The 21,318-nt window shown below is 44.7% G+C and overlaps 1 protein-coding gene across 5 annotated transcripts in view; it reads right to left on the bottom strand.

Annotated features, from left to right (window-relative positions):
• Positions 1–21,318, bottom strand: part of iars1 (isoleucyl-tRNA synthetase 1) — a 130,209-nt gene that overhangs the window by 32,071 nt on the left and 76,820 nt on the right. For all 5 annotated transcript variants that reach the window (XR_005042214.1, XM_036973516.1, XM_036973518.1 and 2 more), the window contains 9 exons: positions 20,557–20,751; positions 18,955–19,041; positions 15,991–16,074; positions 15,315–15,459; positions 13,141–13,261; positions 9,828–9,919; positions 9,226–9,303; positions 7,372–7,493; positions 218–320 (listed from right to left, as the gene is read on the bottom strand). Coding sequence is in view for 4 of the 5 variants with exons in the window: in XM_036973516.1 (XP_036829411.1) it covers positions 218–320; positions 7,372–7,493; positions 9,226–9,303; positions 9,828–9,919; positions 13,141–13,261; positions 15,315–15,459; positions 15,991–16,074; positions 18,955–19,041; positions 20,557–20,751 (1,027 nt within the window). In the remaining variant the exon portion in view is untranslated. The remainder of the gene's footprint in view (positions 1–217; positions 321–7,371; positions 7,494–9,225; positions 9,304–9,827; positions 9,920–13,140; positions 13,262–15,314; positions 15,460–15,990; positions 16,075–18,954; positions 19,042–20,556; positions 20,752–21,318) is intronic.

Genomic DNA, 21,318 nt, shown 5'->3' with positions numbered 1-21,318 from the left:
CAACCGTTAGTACCCAACAACAACAACCGTTAGTACCCAACAACAACAACAACCACCATTAGTGTACTAGACATAACACATACATACTACCACCTTCAGGGACAAACAACAACATTAACGACAACAATCACACACACGTAGCGCTATACATGACAACAACAAATGCTAGCTAAGAGAAGAAAACACACACACACACACACAGTTGATGTCCTCTTACCTTAACGGGCAGAGTCCTGCGGTCTCTGATGACTCGTCCAAGCTCAATGACAGACTGCATCTGACACACCGCACTTTCTATACGCTTGTCAATCAACGACTCCCTGTCACACACACACACACACACACACACACACACACACACGAGCAGGTCAGACTGGGACCAGGTAGAAGACAGTGGGGGTATATCTGAGTGTGTACATCGGTTGTCTTGGACATCAAACTTCTCTATTAAAAACTCCATAACCGGACTGATGTTCAGTTGGAGCTGATCCCAACCCTGATGTTCATGGTGACGCGTGTGAGGTCACTTAGGAACTGCTAATGTCGGAGGAACAAGACAAAGAGGAAAAGGGGACAGATATCCAATCACGAACGCGCGTTGAGCTCGCGTGGTTGTTTTGAAAGTCTCTGAAAAAAAATGTTCTATTGAAAAAAAACTAAGTGTGGTTAGCTAGGCAAGTCAGTTAAGAACTAATTCCTAGTTAACAGTGGGTTAACTGCCTTGTTCAGGGGCAGAACGACCGACCCTGTCAGCTCGGGGATTCGATCTTGCAACCTTTCGGTTACTAGTCCAACGCTCTAACCACTAGGCTACCCTGCCACCTCTACACTCTAACCACTAGGCTACCCTGCCACCTCTACACTCTAACCACTAGGTTACCTGCCTCCTCTAACCACTAGGCTACCTGCCACCTCTACACTCTAACCACTAGGTTACCTGCCTCCTCTAACCACTAGGCTACCTGCCACCTCTACTCTCTAACCACTAGGCTACCTGCCACCTCTACTCTCTAACCACTAGGCTACCTGCCACCTCTACACTCTAACCACTAGGTTACCTGCCTCCTCTAACCACTAGGCTACCTGCCACCTCTACACTCTAACCACTAGGCTACCTGCCACCTCTACACTCTAACCACTAGGCTACCCTGCCACCTCTACACTCTAACCACTAGGCTACCTGCCACCTCTACACTCTAACCACTAGGCTACCCTGCCACCTCTACACTCTAACCACTAGGCTACCTGCCGCCCATATGCATAATTATTTTTTTTTTTAACTAATAATGAAAGAAAAGCATTGTAAGTTTGAAATTTGTAAAGTTAAATGTGGGAGAGGTGGAAAAATGATCGCTAACGATCAATAATGACAAATCTCCTGGCAATAACAACTTAGATGGAAAGCTACTGAGGATGGTGGCTGACTCTATAGCCACTCCAATCTGTCATATCTTTAATCTGAGCCGAGAGGAAAGTCTTTGTCCTCGGGCCTGGAGGGAAGCCAAAGCCATTCCACTACCCAAGAGTGGTACAGCGGCCTTTAATGGTTCTAACAGCAGACCTATCAGCTTGTTGCCAGCTCTTAGCAAACTGTTTTTTTTTCTTCTCTGTAAACAAATTAACAACAGACTTTCAGCATGCTTTTAGAGAAGGGCACTCAACATGTCCTGCACTGACACAAATTACTGATGATAGGTTGAAAGAAATTGATCATTGAAATTGATAAGAAGATTGTAGGAGCTGTACTGTTAGATTTCAGTGCAGCCTTTGATATTATTTACCATAACCTGTTGTTGGAAAAAAAAGTAAATATTTTATGGCTTTTCAACCTCTGTCATATCGTGGATTCAGAGTGATCTATCTAATAGAACTCAAAGGGTTACTTTAATGGAAGCTTCTCTAATGTTACTCTAATATACCGAAACAAAACAAACTTGGCAAGAGATTCTAGGCAGAGTAGGATTCTATTGCATTGGCATGCACGACTTACTCTACACAGACCGGTGCTCCATTACCAATCAGAGTTGCAGTAGGCCTATATGCAAATAGACCATTGCCATATATCTGCACCATTCACTTTTAACTGGACTGTGTTTACAGCATGAGCTTGATTCGAATTCAAAAGCAAGAGCTTCATGTAGCCACTTGGGTACGTTTGTTCATATTCTGTGCAAGATAGTGAGTTATTAGCCCAGTTATAGATCATTTCTAGTCAACAACGAGGGTCTTGAAAATAGGCCACTCCGGCAGGCCCATATTATGAACAAATAGCCACAGTAGCCTACTTGGTCACTGTTAAATTGAATTTACCACAGGTGGACTCCAAGTTATGGAAACAGGATGCACCTGAGCTCAATTTCAAGTCTCATAGCAAAAGGGTCTGAATACTTATGTAAAAAAGGTATTTCAGTTTTTTAAAATTTGTAATAAATGTGCAAAAATGTCTAAAAAACATTTTTTTCACTTTGTCATGTCATTTGTCATTGTGATGTCATGACGGGGTATTGTGATGTCATGACGGGGTTTTGTGATGTCATGACGGGGTATTGTGATGTCATTAATGTAATCACTTTTAGAATAAGGCTGTAACGCAACTAAATGTTTAAAAAGTCAAGCGGTCTGAATACTTTCCAAATTCATCGTAGAGACTCAGTGAGCATAACCTTGCTACAGTATAGGATATGTACCCACTGCCCACAAAATGGAAACTGAGCTTCCTAACAAATGCTTTACCACAGATCACACAGACCCACAAAGAATTTGAAAACAAATCCAACACTGGATAAACTCTCATATCTGTTAGGCGAAATACCACAATGTGCAAATCACAGCAGCAAGATGTGTCCCATTACCATGACAAGGGACAGACAGAGACAGACGCACAGAAACAAGACAGAAGGAGAGGACAGATAACCAATCACTTAATGGGTTTAGAGCGGACGGACAGACGACCTGTCTCCTCCTGATTGGAGGTCACCCCTACAGGATGTCTCACGTCTTGGACAGGAACTGGAAGGAGCTCTTAACAAGGTTACCCGCTGCAGCCGAGCATGCTGGGTAGTAATATGTGGGCTGGGACAGTACATGAAATGGTAAAGACGGGCGAGGTAGAGGTGTGTGTGTGTGAGAGCGGGTACTGTAGTGAAGACAGACATTCAGAGTGACTGGAGAATACACACACACACCTTGAACGGCCCTGTGGAGAAGAACACTAATCTGCCATTATTATTTTATTTAACTAAGCAAGTTAGTTAAAAACAAAATCTTATTTACAATGACGGCCTACACCGGCCAAAACCCGGACGACGCTGGGCCAATTGTGCAGCCTGGAATCGAACCACGGTCTCTAGCACTGAGATGCAGTGCCTTAGACCACTTTTTATAATTGAGTAATTTATCTGATCTCTTATCTAGAGAGGTTTGGAGTCAGTGCATTCATCTGAAGGTAGCTAGGTGGAGAACCACATATCCCAGGCATAAAGTAGCTTTAAGTCAAGTGTTTTTTGGTTGTTGCTGTAAAGCATAACAGTAGCAATGCTTCAGAGACACACTACAGCATGCTTCAGAGACACGCTTCAGAGACACACTTCAGAGACACACTAAAGGGTATAGCTACTCAATCATAGCACTAACAACAAAGGTGTGTGTGTGTGTGTGTGTGTGACCTGCCTGCATGTCTAAATCAAGTCCTGGGTTTGATCATGTCTGATGAGTTGTACAGACACGAATGCAGCTCAGGGTTAATACACTGATACAAACAGAATGGTATAATTGACAGGCGTTTCAACACAGATAAGTTGGTTCAAGACAAATACTCCCATCACCGAGGCATTTTCATCCTAAAACACAAATCACTTCTTGTTTCTGACAAAAGAGATTCAAAGAAAAGTCCAAACATTCCAATTTCAAAATAAATATAATTTTAAAGAGGAATCCTTAAAAAAAAAAAAATTTTTTTTTTAATAAATTGGGAAATAAATCGTTTTAGTCGAAAGACTTTGAGCTGTCTGTATCCCCTGCTACTAATTTGACGTGAGACACTTTCAGATTCATTGAGGAGGAAGTCACTCTTCAAAATGGCGCCCTACTCCCTATAAATGGCGCCCTACTCCCTATAAATGGCGCCCTACTCCCTATAAATGGCACCCTACTCCCTATAAATGGCACCCTACTCCCTATAAATGGCACCCTACTCCCTATAAATGGCACCCTACTCCCTACTTGAGCTAGCGAATGGTGCAGTTCACGGTCCTTCGAGACAAATTCAATGATTGATTGATTGATTGGTTGATTGATTACTTGACTGGAGGCAGCAGTAGCAGCAGATGATTGATTAACCATTACCTGACTAGAGGCAGCATAAGGTACTGTGTGATTGATAGACTGATTGATTACCTGACTAGAGGCAGGATGAGATACTGTGTGATTGATAGACTGATTGATTACCTGACTAGAGGCAGCATAAGGTACTGTGTGATTGATAGACTGATTGATTACCTGACTAGAGGCAGGATGAGGTACTGTGTGATTGATAGACTGATTAATTACCTGACTAGAGGCAGGATGAGATACTGTGTGATTGATAGACTGATTGATTACCTGACTAGAGGCAGGATGAGATACTGTGTGATTGATAGACTGATTGATTACCTGACTAGAAGCAGCATGGTGGAGTGTTTGATTAATTACCTGACTAGAGGCAGGATGAGATACTGTGTGATTGATAGACTGATTGATTACCTGACTAGAGGCAGGATGAGATACTGTGTGATTGATAGACTGATTGATTACCTGACTAGAGGCAGGATGAGATACTGTGTGATTGATAGACTGATTGATTACCTGACTAGAGGCAGGATGAGATACTGTGTGATTGATAGACTGATTGATTACCTGACTAGAGGCAGGATGAGATACTGTGTGATTGATAGACTGATTGATTACCTGACTAGAGGCAGGATGAGATACTGTGTGATTGATAGACTGATTGATTACCTGACTAGAGGCAGGATGAGATACTGTGTGATTGATAGACTGATTGATTACCTGACTAGAGGCAGGATGAGATACTGTGTGATTGATAGACTGATTGATTACCTGACTAGAGGCAGGATGAGATACTGTGTGATTGATAGACTGATTAATTACCTGACTAGAGGCAGGATGAGATACTGTGTGATTGATAGACTGATTGATTACCTGACTAGAGGCAGGATGAGATACTGTGTGATTGATAGACTGATTGATTACCTGACTAGAGGCAGGATGAGGTACTGTGTGATTGATAGACTGATTGATTACCTGACTAGAGGCAGGATGAGATACTGTGTGATTGATAGACTGATTAATTACCTGACTAGAGGCAGGATGAGATACTGTGTGATTGATAGACTGATTAATTACCTGACTAGAGGCAGGATGAGATACTGTGTGATTGATAGACTGATTGATTACCTGACTAGAGGCAGCATGAGATACTGTGTGATTGATAGACTGATTGATTACCTGACTAGAGGCAGGATGAGATACTGTGTGATTGATAGACTGATTAATTACCTGACTAGAGGCAGGATGAGATACTGTGTGATTGATAGACTGATTGATTACCTGACTAGAGGCAGGATGAGATACTGTGTGATTGATAGACTGATTAATTACCTGACTAGAGGCAGGATGAGATACTGTGTGATTGATAGACTGATTGATTACCTGACTAGAGGCAGGATGAGATACTGTGTGATTGATAGACTGATTAATTACCTGACTAGAGGCAGGATGAGATACTGTGTGATTGATAGACTGATTGATTACCTGACTAGAGGCAGGATGAGATACTGTGTGATTGATAGACTGATTAATTACCTGACTAGAGGCAGGATGAGATACTGTGTGATTGATAGACTGATTAATTACCTGACTAGAGGCAGGATGAGATACTGTGTGATTGATAGACTGATTAATTACCTGACTAGAGGCAGGATGAGATACTGTGTGATTGATAGACTGATTGATTACCTGACTAGAGGCAGGATGAGATACTGTGTGATTGATAGACTGATTAATTACCTGACTAGAGGCAGGATGAGATACTGTGTGATTGATAGACTGATTGATTACCTGACTAGAGGCAGGATGAGATACTGTGTGATTGATAGACTGATTAATTACCTGACTAGAGGCAGGATGAGATACTGTGTGATTGATAGACTGATTGATTACCTGACTAGAGGCAGGATGAGATACTGTGTGATTGATAGACTGATTAATTACCTGACTAGAGGCAGGATGAGATACTGTGTGATTGATAGACTGATTGATTACCTGACTAGAGGCAGGATGAGATACTGTGTGATTGATAGACTGATTAATTACCTGACTAGAGGCAGGATGAGATACTGTGTGATTGATAGACTGATTAATTACCTGACTAGAGGCAGGATGAGATACTGTGTGATTGATAGACTGATTGATTACCTGACTAGAAGCAGCATGGTGGAGTGTTTGATTAATTACCTGACTAGAGGCAGCATAAGGTACTGTGTGATTGATAGACTGATTGATTACCTGACTAGAGGCAGCATGAGGTACTGTGTGATTGATAGACTGATTGATTACCTGACTAGAAGCAGCATGGTGGAGTGTTTGATTAATTACCTGACTAGAGGCAGCATGAGATACTGTGTGATTGATAGACTGATTGATTACCTGACTAGAGGCAGGATGAGATACTGTGTGATTGATAGACTGATTGATTACCTGACTAGAGGCAGGATGAGATACTGTGTGATTGATAGACTGATTGATTACCTGACTAGAAGCAGCATGGTGGAGTGTTTGATTAATTACCTGACTAGAGGCAGCATAAGGTACTGTGTGATTGATAGACTGATTGATTACCTGACTAGAGGCAGCATGAGATACTGTGTGATTGATAGACTGATTGATTACCTGACTAGAAGCAGCATGGTGGAGTGTTTGATTAATTACCTGACTAGAGGCAGGATGAGATACTGTGTGATTGATAGACTGATTGATTACCTGACTAGAAGCAGCATGGTGGAGTGTTTGATTAATTACCTGACTAGAGGCAGCATAAGGTACTGTGTGATTGATAGACTGATTGATTACCTGACTAGAAGCAGCATGGTGGAGTGTTTGATTAATTACCTGACTAGAGGCAGCATAAGGTACTGTGTGATTGATAGACTGATTGATTACCTGACTAGAGGCAGCATGAGATACTGTGTGATTGATAGACTGATTAATTACCTGACTAGAGGCAGCATAAGGTACTGTGTGATTGATATACTGATTGATTACCTGACTAGAAGCAACATGAGATACTGTGTGATTGATAGACTGATTGATTACCTGACTAGAGGCAGCATGAGGTAGTGGATGCTACTGGAGTCCTTCTCCTCTACAGAGGCGGGGTCGATCAGGTGACGCAGGTTCTGGTACATCATCTCTGTAATAAACGGGGTGAAGGGAGCCTAGTGGGGAGGAGGAGACCAGTTAGAGAAAGACAACGATACTATACAGTACTATAGTTAGAGAAGAACAACGATACTATACAGTACTATAGTTAGAGAAGAACAACGATACTATACAGTACTATAGTTAGAGAAGAACAACGATACTATACAGTACTATAGTTAGAGAAGAACAACGATACTATACAGTACTATAGTCAGAGAAGAACAACGATACTATACAGTACTATAGTTAGAGAAGAACAACGATACTATACAGTACTATAGTTAGAGAAGAACAACGATACTATACAGTACTATAGTCAGAGAAAGTGACCTTGTATAGTAACTGAGGGAGACCTTGTCCTCGTTACCATTCTAACTGAGGGAGACCTTGTCCTCGTTACCATTCTAACTGAGGGAGACCTTGTCCTCGTTACCATTCTAACTCAGGGAGACCTTGTCCTCGTTACCATTCTAACTGAGGGAGACCTTGTCCTCGTTACCATTCTAACTGAGGGAGACCTTGTCCTCGTTACCATTCTAACTGAGGGAGACCTTGTCCTCGTTACCATTCTAACTGATGGAGACCTTGTCCTCGTTACCATTCTAACTGAGGGAGACCTTGTCCTCGTTACCATTCTAACTGAGGGAGACCTTGTCCTCGTTACCATTCTAACTGAGGGAGACCTTGTCCTCGTTACCATTCTAACTGAGGGAGACCTTGTCCTCGTTACCATTCTAACTGAGGGAGACCTTGTCCTCGTTACCATTCTAACTGAGGGAGACCTTGTCCTCGTTACCATTCTAACTGAGGGAGACCTTGTCCTCGTTACCATTCTAACTGAGGGAGACCTTGTCCTCGTTACCATTCTAACTGAGGGAGACCTTGTCCTCGTTACCATTCTAACTGAGGGAGACCTTGTCCTCGTTACCATTCTAACTCAGGGAGACCTTGTCCTCGTTACCATTCTAACTCAGGGAGACCTTGTCCTCGTTACCATTCTAACTGAGGGAGACCTTGTCCTCGTTACCATTCTAACTGAGGGAGACCTTGTCCTCGTTACCATTCTAACTGAGGGAGACCTTGTCCTCGTTACCATTCTAACTGAGGGAGACCTTGTCCTCGTTACCATTCTAACTGAGGGAGACCTTGTCCTCGTTACCATTCTAACTCAGGGAGACCTTGTCCTCGTTACCATTCTAACTGAGGGAGACCTTGTCCTCGTTACCATTCTAACTCAGGGAGACCTTGTCCTCGTTACCATTCTAACTGAGGGAGACCTTGTCCTCGTTACCATTCTAACTGAGGGAGCCCTTGTCCTTATACAAAGACACCTGCGTTGAGAGCTAATGCAGGGTAAGTAAAATTATCATATGCAGCAGACTTAAGTTCACACTTCCTTCTTTAACAATTTCTGTGAGGAGGAACTTAAAAGTATAACCGGAGATTTAGTTACAGCCTGATATACACACAATGCGTCACGAGGTACAGTGTCATTGGGCACAGCGTCACGGCGTCACGGGGCACGGCGTCACTTGGGCACGGCGTCACTGGGTACGGCGTCACTGGGCACGGCGTCGCGGGGCACGGCATCGTTATTTAGAACACTCCGGTGCATTAGTTCTAAGCGCAACTGCTTTGGCGAAGAGGAAATTGTCGCCCTCAATACATTACTTTCAATGGAAGCAGATGTCATTGAGCAGAGTGCCGCCGGGTTAAACACTATGCACCTTTACCCATGTGACTCACCATCAGTCTGCACATGGAGAACAGAACGCTGAAGAGATTCTCCAGAGCCCCCAGACAGTCCTCGGTTCCACTCTCTCCCTGTGGGGTTACAATACACGGTTACAATCATCATCCTCCTCTTCCTCTTCCTCCCTATAACATGTTCCATACATTACACAACAGATCTTTAACCAGAGAGTTATTGATGATTATTGATGACCAACTCAATTCATTCACATTACTGTGGTCAATATAGCATAGTCAACAGGGTAACAGTGGTTACTGTAGTCAATATAGCATAGTCAACAGAGAAACAGAGGTTACTGTAGTCAATATAGCATAGTCAACAGAGAAACAGAGGTTACTGTAGTCAATATAGCATAGTCAACAGAGAAACAGAGGTTACTGTAGTCAATATAGCATAGTCAGAGAAACAGAGGTTACTGTAGTCAATATAGCATAGTCAACAGAGAAACAGAGGTTACTGTAGTCAATATAGCATAGTCAACAGAGAAACAGAGGTTACTGTAGTCAATATAGCATAGTCAACAGAGAAACGGAGGTATAGTGGTTACTGTACCTTTAAGCTATTTGACTGCCTCGGTGTTTGAGGGTGAACTCACCTTGAAACGCCTGCGGTTGGTCCTCACGTACCAGTTGGTCAGCATGTCCACAAACTTGACAAGCTTTGGCACCACCGTGTACAGCCTGTAAGCTGCGAAGGAGACACTGATTTACAACGCATGTCTGGAGGAGAGGGAGCGGCCGGGAAAGGTCGTCTTTATAAACGACAGACGCATAACAGTAGCAGAGTTCTGCGTAGCGAACTGGGGTTGCGGTCAGAATTGACGCATTGAAACAAGGACGTATTCACATGCAGTGTTGTCTATTTAAGCAATGAGGCCCCTGGTCAATATACCACGTCTAAGGGCTGTTCTTAAGCACGACCCAACGCGGAGTGCCTGGACTCAGCCCTTAGCCGTGGTATATTGGCCATATATCACCAACCTCCCGAGGTGCCTTTTTTCCCTATTATAAACAGGTTACCAATGTAATTTAGAGCAGTAAAAATAAATGTTTTTGTCATACATACCCGTGGTATACAGTCTGATATACTACGGCTGTCAGCCAATCAGCATTCAGGGCTGGAACCACCCAGTTTATAATGTGTTTTTATCCTATATGTTGTTGTTATATATCCATCATGTCCAGCATGGTTGTCTGCCCAGTAATAATTGCCCCTTGGTTATAGCTATTTACTGAATTGAATTTCATTTAAAATCGGTTTAATTTAACTGAATGTAACATTAAGTATAAACATTTTAAAAAGCCTTTCAGTGAAGAGGTGTAGTTTTGTCACTCATCTCAGCCTTGAACAACTGGATGAGAGACCGTGTGTGTGTGTGTGTGTGTGTGTGTGTGTGTGTCTCAAATAAAAAACACAATTGTATTTGTCACGTGCTTCGTACACAACAGGTGTAGACTAACAGTGAAATGCTTCCAGACGGGTCATTCCCAACAAATGAAGAGAGAAAATTAGATCGTAGTCTTGTATTGACGCTTAGCCTGATTTGATGGTTCGTCAAAGGTCGTAGCGGGATTTCTTATAAGCGTCCGGGTTAATGTCCCGGTCCTTAAAAGCGGCAGCTCTAGTCATTAGCTCAGTGAGGATGTTGCCTGTAATCCATGGCTTCTGGTTGGGATATGTATGTACGTACGGTCACTGTGGGATCCACTGACTGATGATTGATTGAAAGAAATTGACAATAAGAAGATTGTAGGAGCTGTACTGTTAGATTTCAGTCGAGCCTCTGATTATTATTGACCAGAACCTGTTGTTTGAGAAAACGTGTGTGTTTATGGCTTTTCAACCTCTGTCATATTGTGGATTCAGAGCCATTTATCTAATAGAACATAAAGGGTTACTAAGGTGTACCGCAGGGCAGCTCTCTAGGCCCTCTACTCTTTTATGTTTTTACCAATGACCTGCCACTGGCATTAAACAAAGCCTGTGGGTCCATGTATGCTGATGATTCAACCATATACGCATCAGCAACCACAGCTAATTAAGTCACTGAAACCCTTAACCTGTTAGATCTCTAGGGGCGCTATTTCATTTTTGGATAAAAAACGTTCCCGTTTTAAGCGCAATATTTTGTCACGAAAAGATGCTCGACTATGCACATTCTTGACAGTTTTGGAAAGAAAACACTCTGAAGTTTCAGAATCTGCAAAGATTTTGTCTGTAAGTGCCCCAGAACTCATTCTACAGGCGAAACCAAGATGATGCATCAACCAGGAAATTAGCAGAATTTCTGAAGCTCTGTTTTCCATTGTCTCCTTATATGGCTGTGATTGCGCAAGGAATGAGCCTACACTTTCTGTCGTTCGCCCAAGGTCTTAGCAGCATTGTGACGTATTTGTAGGCATATCATTGGAAGATTGACCATAAGAGACTACATTTTCCAAGTGTCCGCCTGGTGTCCTGCGTGGAATTCGGTGCGCAATTGCCAGCTGCTTGTACTTTTCCATTTGATATAGGGGAGAAACCATGTGTCCAAGAACGATATATCAATGAAGAGGTATGTGAAAAACACCTTGATGATTGATTCTAAACAACGTTTGCCATGTTTTCAGTCGATATTATGGAGTTAATTTGGAAAAAAGTTTGCGTTTTGAGGACTGAATTTTCGTTTTTTTTGGTAGCCAAATGTGATGTATAAAACGGAGCTATTTCTAATACACAAAGAATCTTTTTGGAAAAACTGAGCATCTGCCATCTAACTGAGAGTATCCTCATTGAAAACATCAGAAGTTCTTCAAAGGTAAATGATTTTATTTGAAGGCTTTTATGTTTTTGTTGAAATGTTGCGTGCTGGATGCTAACGCTAACGCTAACGCTAAATGCTACGCTAGCTAGCTACTTTTACACAAATTATTGTTTTCCTATGGTTGAGAAGCATATTTTGAAAATCTGAGATGACAGTGTTGTTTACAAAAGGCTAAGCTTGCGAGATGGCATATTTATTTCATTTAATTTGCGATTTTCATGAATAGTTAACGTTGCGTTATGGTAATGAGCTTGAGGCTGTAGTCACGATACCGGATCCGGGTTTGGGAGATCAGAGAGGTTAACAAAGAGTTGCAGTCTGTTTTGGAATGAGTGGCCAGTAATAAACTGGTCCTGAACATCTTTAAAACTAAGAACATTGTATTTGGTACAAATAATTCCCTATGTTCTAGACCTCAGCTGAATCTGGTAATGAATGGTGTGGCTGTTGAACAAGTTGAGGAGACTAAATTACTTGGCGTTACCTTCGATTGTAAACTGTCATGGACAAAACATATTGATTCAATGGTTGTAAAGATGGAGAGAGGTCTGTCCTTTAAAGAGATGCTCTGCTTTTATGACACCACACGCAACAAAGCAAGTCCTGCAGGCTCTAGTTCTGTCTAATCTTGATTGTGGTCCAGGGCATTCCCGCACCATTGCCTCTTCACAGGGGCATTCCCGCACCATTTCCTCTCCCCATGGCATTCCCGCACCATTGCCTCGTCACAGGGGCATTCCCACGCCATTGCCTCGTCGCAGGGGCATTCCCGCACCATTGCCTCGTCACAAGGGCATTCCCGCACCATTTCCTCTTCACAGGGGCACGTTGAAAGAGGATTCTCCAATTAAGAGTATAATTTTGATTACAACGTGGTGCATAGGCTACAGCTGATCTAACGGAATAGCCCGAAATGTTTTCTCAGCTCAGATTTACTCAAGAGGCATGCAACACACGCAGCCTAGCCTATGGGACTAGTGAAATTTGTCTACGTAGGTATTCATTTGGGTTCACAGTGCAGACCGAACCGAGGTCCCTGTAGGAATAAGTGTACGGTTACACCCCTAGGAAGCGGCTTGTGTGTGTGTGTGTGTGTGTGGCTCACCATCCATCTCAGCTTTGAAGAACTGGATGAGAGACTGGGTGAAGGACTGGATCCATTTGTCCATGATGTTGTCACTGCGCTTGGCTGTGGCTTCGTTGTACAGGAAGCTGATGCCGTCCTCCTGAAGGGCAAAGATCACAGGGCGAAAAGGTCACACAGAGAACAGGACACGGAAAGAGAGAGCGAGAGAGCAAGAGAAAGTGAGCGCGCGTGCGAGCGAGAGAGAGCATGATAGAGAGAACGTTACAGAGTTTAAAGGCTGTGATAGGTGGTATCTTCTGTGCTGGTTGAGGTGTTCTCCTCATTAAACTACTGTCAGGTTGAGGTGTTCTCCTCATTAAACTACTGTCTGGTTGAGGTGTTCTCCTCATTAAACTACTGTCTGGTTGAGGTGTTCTCCTCATTAAACTACTGTCAGGTTGAGGTGTTCTCCTCATTAAACTACTGTCTGGTTGAGGTGTTCTCCTCATTAAACTACTGTCTGGTTGAGGTGTTCTCCTCATTAAACTACTGTCTGGTTGAGGTGTTCTCCTCATTAAACTACTGTCTGGTTGAGGTGTTCTCCTCATTAAACTACTGTCTGGTTGAGGTGTTCTCCTCATTAAACTACTGTCTGGTTGAGGTGTTCTCCTCATTAAACTACTGTCTGGTTGAGGTGTTCTCCTCATTAAACTACTGTCTGGTTGAGGTGTTCTCCTCATTAAACTACTGTCTGGTTGAGGTGTTCTCCTCATTAAACTACTGTCTGGTTGAGGTGTTCTCCTCATTAAACTACTGTCTGGTTGAGGTGTTCTCCTCATTAAACTACTGTCTGGTTGAGGTGTTCTCCTCATTAAACTACTGGTTGGTTGAGGTGTTCTCCTCATTAAACTACTGTCTGGTTGAGGTGTTCTCCTCATTAAACTACTGTCTGGTTGAGGTGTTCTCCTCATTAAACTACTGTCAGGTTGAGGTGTTCTCCTCATTAAACTACTGTCTGGTTGAGGTGTTCTCCTCATTAAACTACTGTCTGGTTGAGGTGTTCTCCTCATTAAACTACTGTCTGGTTGAGGTGTTCTCCTCATTAAACTACTGTCTGGTTGAGGTGTTCTCCTCATTAAACTACTGTCAGGTTGAGGTGTTCTCCTCATTAAACTACTGTCTGGTTGAGGTGTTCTCCTCATTAAACTACTGTCTGGTTGAGGTGTTCTCCTCATTAAACTACTGTCTGGTTGAGGTGTTCTCCTCATTAAACTACTGTCAGGTTGAGGTGTTCTCCTCATTAAACTACTGTCTGGTTGAGGTGTTCTCCTCATTAAACTACTGTCTGGTTGAGGTGTTCTCCTCATTAAACTACTGTCTGGTTGAGGTGTTCTCCTCATTAAACTACTGTCTGGTTGAGGTGTTCTCCTCATTAAACTACTGTCTGGTTGAGGTGTTCTCCTCATTAAACTACTGTCTGGTTGAGGTGTTCTCCTCATTAAACTACTGTCAGGTTGAGGTGTTCTCCTCATTAAACTACTGTCTGGTTGAGGTGTTCTCCTCATTAAACTACTGTCTGGTTGAGGTGTTCTCCTCATTAAACTACTGTCTGGTTGAGGTGTTCTCCTCATTAAACTACTGTCTGGTTGAGGTGTTCTCCTCATTAAACTACTGGCTAGTTGAGGGGGGGGTTAGGGCTGTAAGGGGAGGGCTGGGGGGGTTAGGGCTGTAAGGGGAGGGCTGGGCTAGAGGGGGGAGGGGTTTGGGCTGTAAGGGGAGGGCTGGGGGGTGGGGGGGGGGGGTTAGGGCTGTAAGGGGAGGGCTGGGGGGTTAGGGCTGTAAGGGGAGGCCTGGGGGGTGGGGGGGTTAGGGCTGTAAGGGGGAGGCCAGGGCTAGAGGGGGGAGGGGTTTGGGCTGTAGAGGGAGATGGGTACCTTGTGCAGAGAGGGAGGGGTTGGGCAGGGGGACAGCACCTTGTAAAGCATGTGTACATTTTCCACTTTCTGCACATGCTGGAGTTGGGGATATGGAGAGGGAAGCTGGGGAGGTGTGGCAGGGCAGGGGTAGGCGTAATAGGGGTAAGGCTTGGGTTAAACCGGGGGCAGGGTACGGGAGACGGGGGTAGGGGACATTTAGCAGCCTCTAGAAGTTCTGGACCAGGAAGCGATAGGCTGGGGGAGGTGAGGAGGCCTAAGGCTGGGTTACGAGGTTACCTTGTGGAGACGCTGGACGTTCTGGACCAGGAAGCGGTATGCGTTGTACCAGGGGAGGAACACATCCTTCAGAACATCTCTGACTCCTTCCTCTTTGAAACGCAGGTTCTCAGCTCTCACTACCGGGGAGTTGATTAGGTAGAGCCTAGAGGGGGAGGGGGCATAAAAGAGATGTTTGGTCATCTAAATCCCCCTCCACGGGCGGCAGGGAGCCTAGTGGTTAGAGGGGCGGCAGGTAGCCTAGTGGTTAGAGGAGGCAGGTAGCCTATGGGTTAGAGGTGGCAGGTAGCCTAGTGGTTAGAGGAGGCAGGTAGCCTAGTGGTTAGAGGAGGCAGGTAGCCTAGTGGTTAGAGGAGGCAGGTAGCCTAGTGGTTAGAGGAGGCAGGCAGCCTAGTGGTTAGAGGAGGCAGGTAGCCTAGTGGTTAGAGGAGGCAGGTAGCCTAGTGGTTAGAGGGGGGAGGCAGGTAGCCGAGGGGTGGAGGCAGGTAGCCTAGTGGTTAGAGGCAGTTAACCCACTGTTCCCCGGTAGGCCTTCATTGTAAATAAGCATTTGTTCTTAACTGATTTGCCTAGTTAAATAAAGGTTACATTTTAAACTATACCCTGCCTTATTAACCCTATGGTAATGCCAGAGAGACACAGAGAGTAAAACACAGTGTGTGAGTAGAGAGTTCACCTCAGGGCATCGGCTCCATAGTTCTCCACAACCAGACCTGGATCAGGGTAGTTCTTCTTGCGTTTACTCATCTTCTGTCCATCGCTGAGAGACACAGAGATAGAGACAGAGAGAACATCACTTTACATCTGGTAATGAAATTAGTTATTCCAGGTTATTATGCTGTCTGTCTGTCTGTCTGTCTGTCTGTCCCTCTTTGTATATCTGTCTGGGCTCTGGTCGAATGTAGTGCACAATATAGGGAATAGGACCGTGCACTATATAGGGAATAGGGTCCTGGTCTATAGTAGTGCACTATATAGGGAATAGGGCCCTGGTCTATAGTAGTGCACTATATAGGGAATAGGGTGCCATAGGGCTCTGGTCTAAAGTAGTGCACTATATAGGGAATAGGGCCCTGGTCTATAGTAGTGCACTATATAGGGAATAGGGCCCTGGTCTATAGTAGTGCACTATATAGGGAATAGGGTGCCATAGGGCTCTGGTCTAAAGTAGTGCACTATATAGGGAATAGGGCCCTGGTCTAAAGTAGTGCACTATATAGGGAATAGGGCCCTGGTCTAAAGTAGTGCACTATATAGGGAATAGGGCTCTGGTCTAAAGTAGTGCACTATATAGGGAATAGGGCCCTGGTCTAAAGTAGTGCACTATATAGGGAATAGGGCCCTGGTCTAAAGTAGTGCACTATATAGGGAATAGGGCTCTGGTCTAAAGTAGTGCACTATATAGGGGATAGGGCCCTGGTCTAAAGTAGTGCACTATATAGGGAATAGGGCCCTGGTCTAAAGTAGTGCACTATATAGGGAATAGGGCCCTGGTCTAAAGTAGTGCACTATATAGGGAATAGGGCTCTGGTCTAAAGTAGTGCACTATATAGGGGATAGGGCCCTGGTCTAAAGTAGTGCACTATATAGGGAATAGGGTCCTGGTCTATAGTAGTGCACTATATAGGGAATAGGGTGCCATAGGGCTCTGGTCTAAAGTAGTGCACTATATAGGGAATAGGGCCCTGGTCTAAAGTAGTGCACTATATAGGGAATAGGGCCCTGGTCTAAAGTAGTGCACTATATAGGGAATAGGGCTCTGGTCTAAAGTAGTGCACTATATAGGGAATAGGGCCCTGGTCTAAAGTAGTGCACTATATAGGGAATAGGGCCCTGGTCTAAAGTAGTGCACTATATAGGGAATAGGGCTCTGGTCTAAAGTAGTGCACTATATAGGGGATAGGGCCCTGGTCTAAAGTAGTGCACTATATAGGGAATAGGGCCCTGGTCTAAAGTAGTGCTCTATATAGGGAATAGGGCTCTGGTCTAAAGTAGTGCTCTATATAGGGAATAGGGCTCTGGTCTAAAGTAGTGCACTATATAGGGAATAGGGTGCCATAGGGCTCTGGTCTAAAGTAGTGCACTATATAGGGAATAGGGCCCTGGTTAAAGTAGTGCACTATATAGGGAATAGGGCCCTGGTTAAAGTAGTGCACTATATAGGGAATAGGGCCCTGGTTAATGTAGTGCACTATATAGGGAATAGGGCCCTGGTCTAAAGTAGTGCACTATATAGGGAATAGGGCCCTGGTCTAAAGTAGTGCACTATATAGGGAATAGGGCCCTGGTCTAAAGTAGTGCACTATATTGGGAATAGGGTCCTGGTCTAAAGTAGTGCACTATATAGGGAATAGGGTGCCATAGGGCTCTGGTCTAAAGTAGTGCACTATATAGGGAATAGGGTGCCATAGGGCTCTGGTCTATAGTAGTGCACTATATAGGGAATAGGGCTCTGGTCTAAAGTAGTGTACTATATAGGGAATAGGGTGCCATAGGGCTCTGGTCTATAGTAGTGTACTATATAGGGAATAGGGCTCTGGTCTAAAGTAGTGCACTATATAGGGAATAGGGTGCCATAGGGCTCTGGTCTATAGTAGTGTACTATATAGGGAATAGGGTGCCAGAGGGCTCTGGTCTATAGTAGTGTACTATATAGGGAATAGGGTGCCATAGGGCTCTGGTCTAAAGTAGTGTACTATATAGGGAATAGGGTGCCAGAGGGCTCTGGTCTATAGTAGTGTACTATATAGGGAATAGGGTGCCATAGGGCTCTGGTCTAAAGTAGTGTACTATATAGGGAATAGGGTGCCAGAGGGCTCTGGTCTATAGTAGTGTACTATATAGGGAATAGGGTACCATAGGGCTCTGGTCTATAGTAGTGTACTATGTAGGGAATAGGGTGCCATAGGGCTCTGGTCTAAAGTAGTGCACTATATAGGGAATAGGGTGCCATAGGGCTCTGGTCTAAAGTAGTGTACTATATAGGGAATAGGGTGCCATAGGGCTCTGGTCTAAAGTAGTGTACTATATAGGGAATAGGGCTCTGGTCTAAAGTAGTGCACTATATAGGGAATAGGGTGCCATAGGGCTCTGGTCTATAGTAGTGTACTATATAGGGAATAGGGTGCCATAGGGCTCTGGTCTAAAGTAGTGTACTATATAGGGAATAGGGTGCCATAGGGCTCTGGTCTAAAGTAGTGTACTATATAGGGAATAGGGTGCCATAGGGCTCTGGTCTATAGTAGTGTACTATATAGGGAATAGGGTGCCATAGGGCTCTGGTCTAAAGTAGTGTACTATATAGGGAATAGGGTGCCATAGGGCTCTGGTCTAAAGTAGTGCACTATATAGGGAATAGGGCTCTGGTCTAAAGTAGTGCACTATATAAGGAATAGGGTGCCATAGGGCTCTGGTCTCATTATTATGGAAGAGGACTTTACTGGAACAGGGATGTACGGCTCCATTCCACTGTCACACAATGAAGGGGCCTGGTCAGCACCAGTGTGTGACTAGGTGTGTGTGTGACTGTGTGTGTGTGACTGTGTGTGTGTGTGACTGTGTGTGTGTGTGACTGTGTGTGTGTGTGACTGTGTGTGTGTGTGTGACTGTGTGTGTGTGTTGGGGGACAAGGTGAACTGACCTGGCCAGCACCAGTCCGTTGACGATGACGTTCTTGAACGGTGGTTTTCCAAACAGAGCGGTGGACAACACCAGGAGGGTGTAGAACCTAACGAGGGGAACAGGTAACCATCACATTAGGACAACACCAGGAGGGTGTAGAACCTAACGAGGGGAACAGGTAACCATCACATTAGGACAACACCAGGAGGGTGTAGAACCTAACGAGGGGAACAGGTAACCATCACATTAGGACAACACCAGGAGGGTGTAGAACCTAACGAGGGGAACAGGTAACCATCACATTAGGACAACACCAGGAGGGTGTAGAACCTAACGAGGGGAACAGTTTACCATCACATTAGGACAACACCAGGAGGGTGTAGAACCTAACGAGGGGAACAGGTAACCATCACATTAGGACAACACCAGGAGGGTGTAGAACCTAACGAGGGGAACAGGTAACCATCACATTAGGACAACACCAGGAGGGTGTAGAACCTAACGAGGGGAACAGGTAACCATCACATTAGGACAACACCAGGAGGGTGTAGAACCTAACGAGGGGAACAGTTTATCATCACATTAGGGAGAAGGTTGCCATCACATTAGGGAACAGTTTACCATCACATTAGGGAGAAGGTTACCATCACATTAGGGAACAGTTTACCATCACATTAGGGAGAAGGTTACCATCACATTAGGGAGAAGGTTACCATCACATTAGGGAACAGTTTACCATCACATTAGGGAACAGGTTGCCATCACATTAGGGAACAGGTTACCATCACATTAGGGAACAGGTTACCATCACATTAGGGAGAAGGTTACCATCACATTAGGGAGAAGGTTACCATCACATTAGGGAGACAGGAAGAAGGTTACCATCACATTAGGGAGACGGGGAGAAGGTTACCATCACATTAGGGAGACGGGGAGAATGTTACCATCACATTAGGGAGACAGGGAGAAGGTTACCATCACATTAGGGAGACGGGCAGAAGGTTACCATCACATTAGGGAGACGGGGAGAAGGTTACCATCACATTAGGGAGACGGGGAGAAGGTTACCATCACATTAGGGAGACGGGGAGAAGGTTACCATCACATTAGGGAGACGGGGAGAAGGTTACCATCACATTAGGGAGACGGGGAGAAGGTTACCATCACATTAGGGAGACGGGGAGAAGGTTACCATCACATTAGGGAGACGGGGAGAAGGTTACCATCACATTAGGGAGACGGGGAGAAGGTTACCATCACATTAGGGAGACGGGGAGAAGGTTACCATCACATTAGGGAGACAGGGGAGAAGGTTACCATCACATTAGGGAGAAGGTTACCATCACATTAGGGAGAAGGTTACCATCACATTAGGGAGACAGGGAGAAGGTTACCATCACATTAGTCTGGAGGGCTAACAGTGTCTTGATACCTTAGCTCAGCAGGCTAACAGTGTCTTGATACCTTAGCTCAGCAGGCTAACAGTGTCTTGATACCTTAGCTCAGCAGGCTAACAGTGTCTTGATACCTTAGCTCAGCAGGCTAACAGTGTCTTGATACCTTAGCTCAGCAGGCTAACAGTGGCTTGATACTTTAGCTCAGCAGCCTAACAAGGTCTTACCATCCTCTGGTCTGGTCGATGCCCTCAGCAATGAAGTCAGCGGGGAAGGTGTCTTCGAACTCCTTCCTGTTCTCAAAGGGGTAGTGGGCCTGGGCGTAGGGCATGCTGCCCGACTCAAACCAGCAGTCAAACACCTCAGTGACCCTGCGCAACACACCTTTACCACAGCGGGACGGGATAGTCAACTGGTCAATGCTATGGAAGGATAGAGGCAGAGAGAGAGGGAGAGAGAGAGAGGCAGCGAGAGAGGGAGAGAAGAGAGCGAGGTGAGAGAAAGAGCGAGAGAGAGAGAGGCAGAGAGAGAGAGAGAGAGAGAGGAGAGAGCAAGAGCGAGAGAGAGAGAGACAGAGATAGAGAGAGGAGAGAGCAAGAGCGAGAGAGGCAGAGAGAGAGAGGCAGAGAGAGAGGCAGAGAGGGAGGGAGAGGCAGAGAGCGAGGAGAAAGAGCGAGAGAGAGAGAGAGGCAGCGAGAGAGAGAGCGAGAGGGAAAGAGAGAGAACATGGATTTTTTTTAACCTTTATTTAACTAGGCAAGTCAGTTAAGAACAAATTCTTATTTACAATGACGGCCTAGGAACGACAGATTTGTACCTTGTCAGCTCGGGGATTTGAACATGAAACCTTCCGTTTACTAGTCCAATGCTCTGACCACTAGGCTACCCTGCCGCCAGGAGGAGGTTGTGAACATTAAATATAGAACGATGAGCATGGAGTCTTGGTGTGGATAGATTTGATTCATATTTATTGTCATCCACACATCAAA

The sequence above is a fragment of the Oncorhynchus mykiss genome, unplaced genomic scaffold (assembly GCF_013265735.2).
Source record: "Oncorhynchus mykiss isolate Arlee unplaced genomic scaffold, USDA_OmykA_1.1 un_scaffold_262, whole genome shotgun sequence".
Lineage (NCBI taxonomy): Eukaryota > Metazoa > Chordata > Actinopteri > Salmoniformes > Salmonidae > Oncorhynchus > Oncorhynchus mykiss.
Note: the sequence above shows the minus strand (reverse complement) of the source record. Positions and strands in the feature narration are given on the sequence as shown.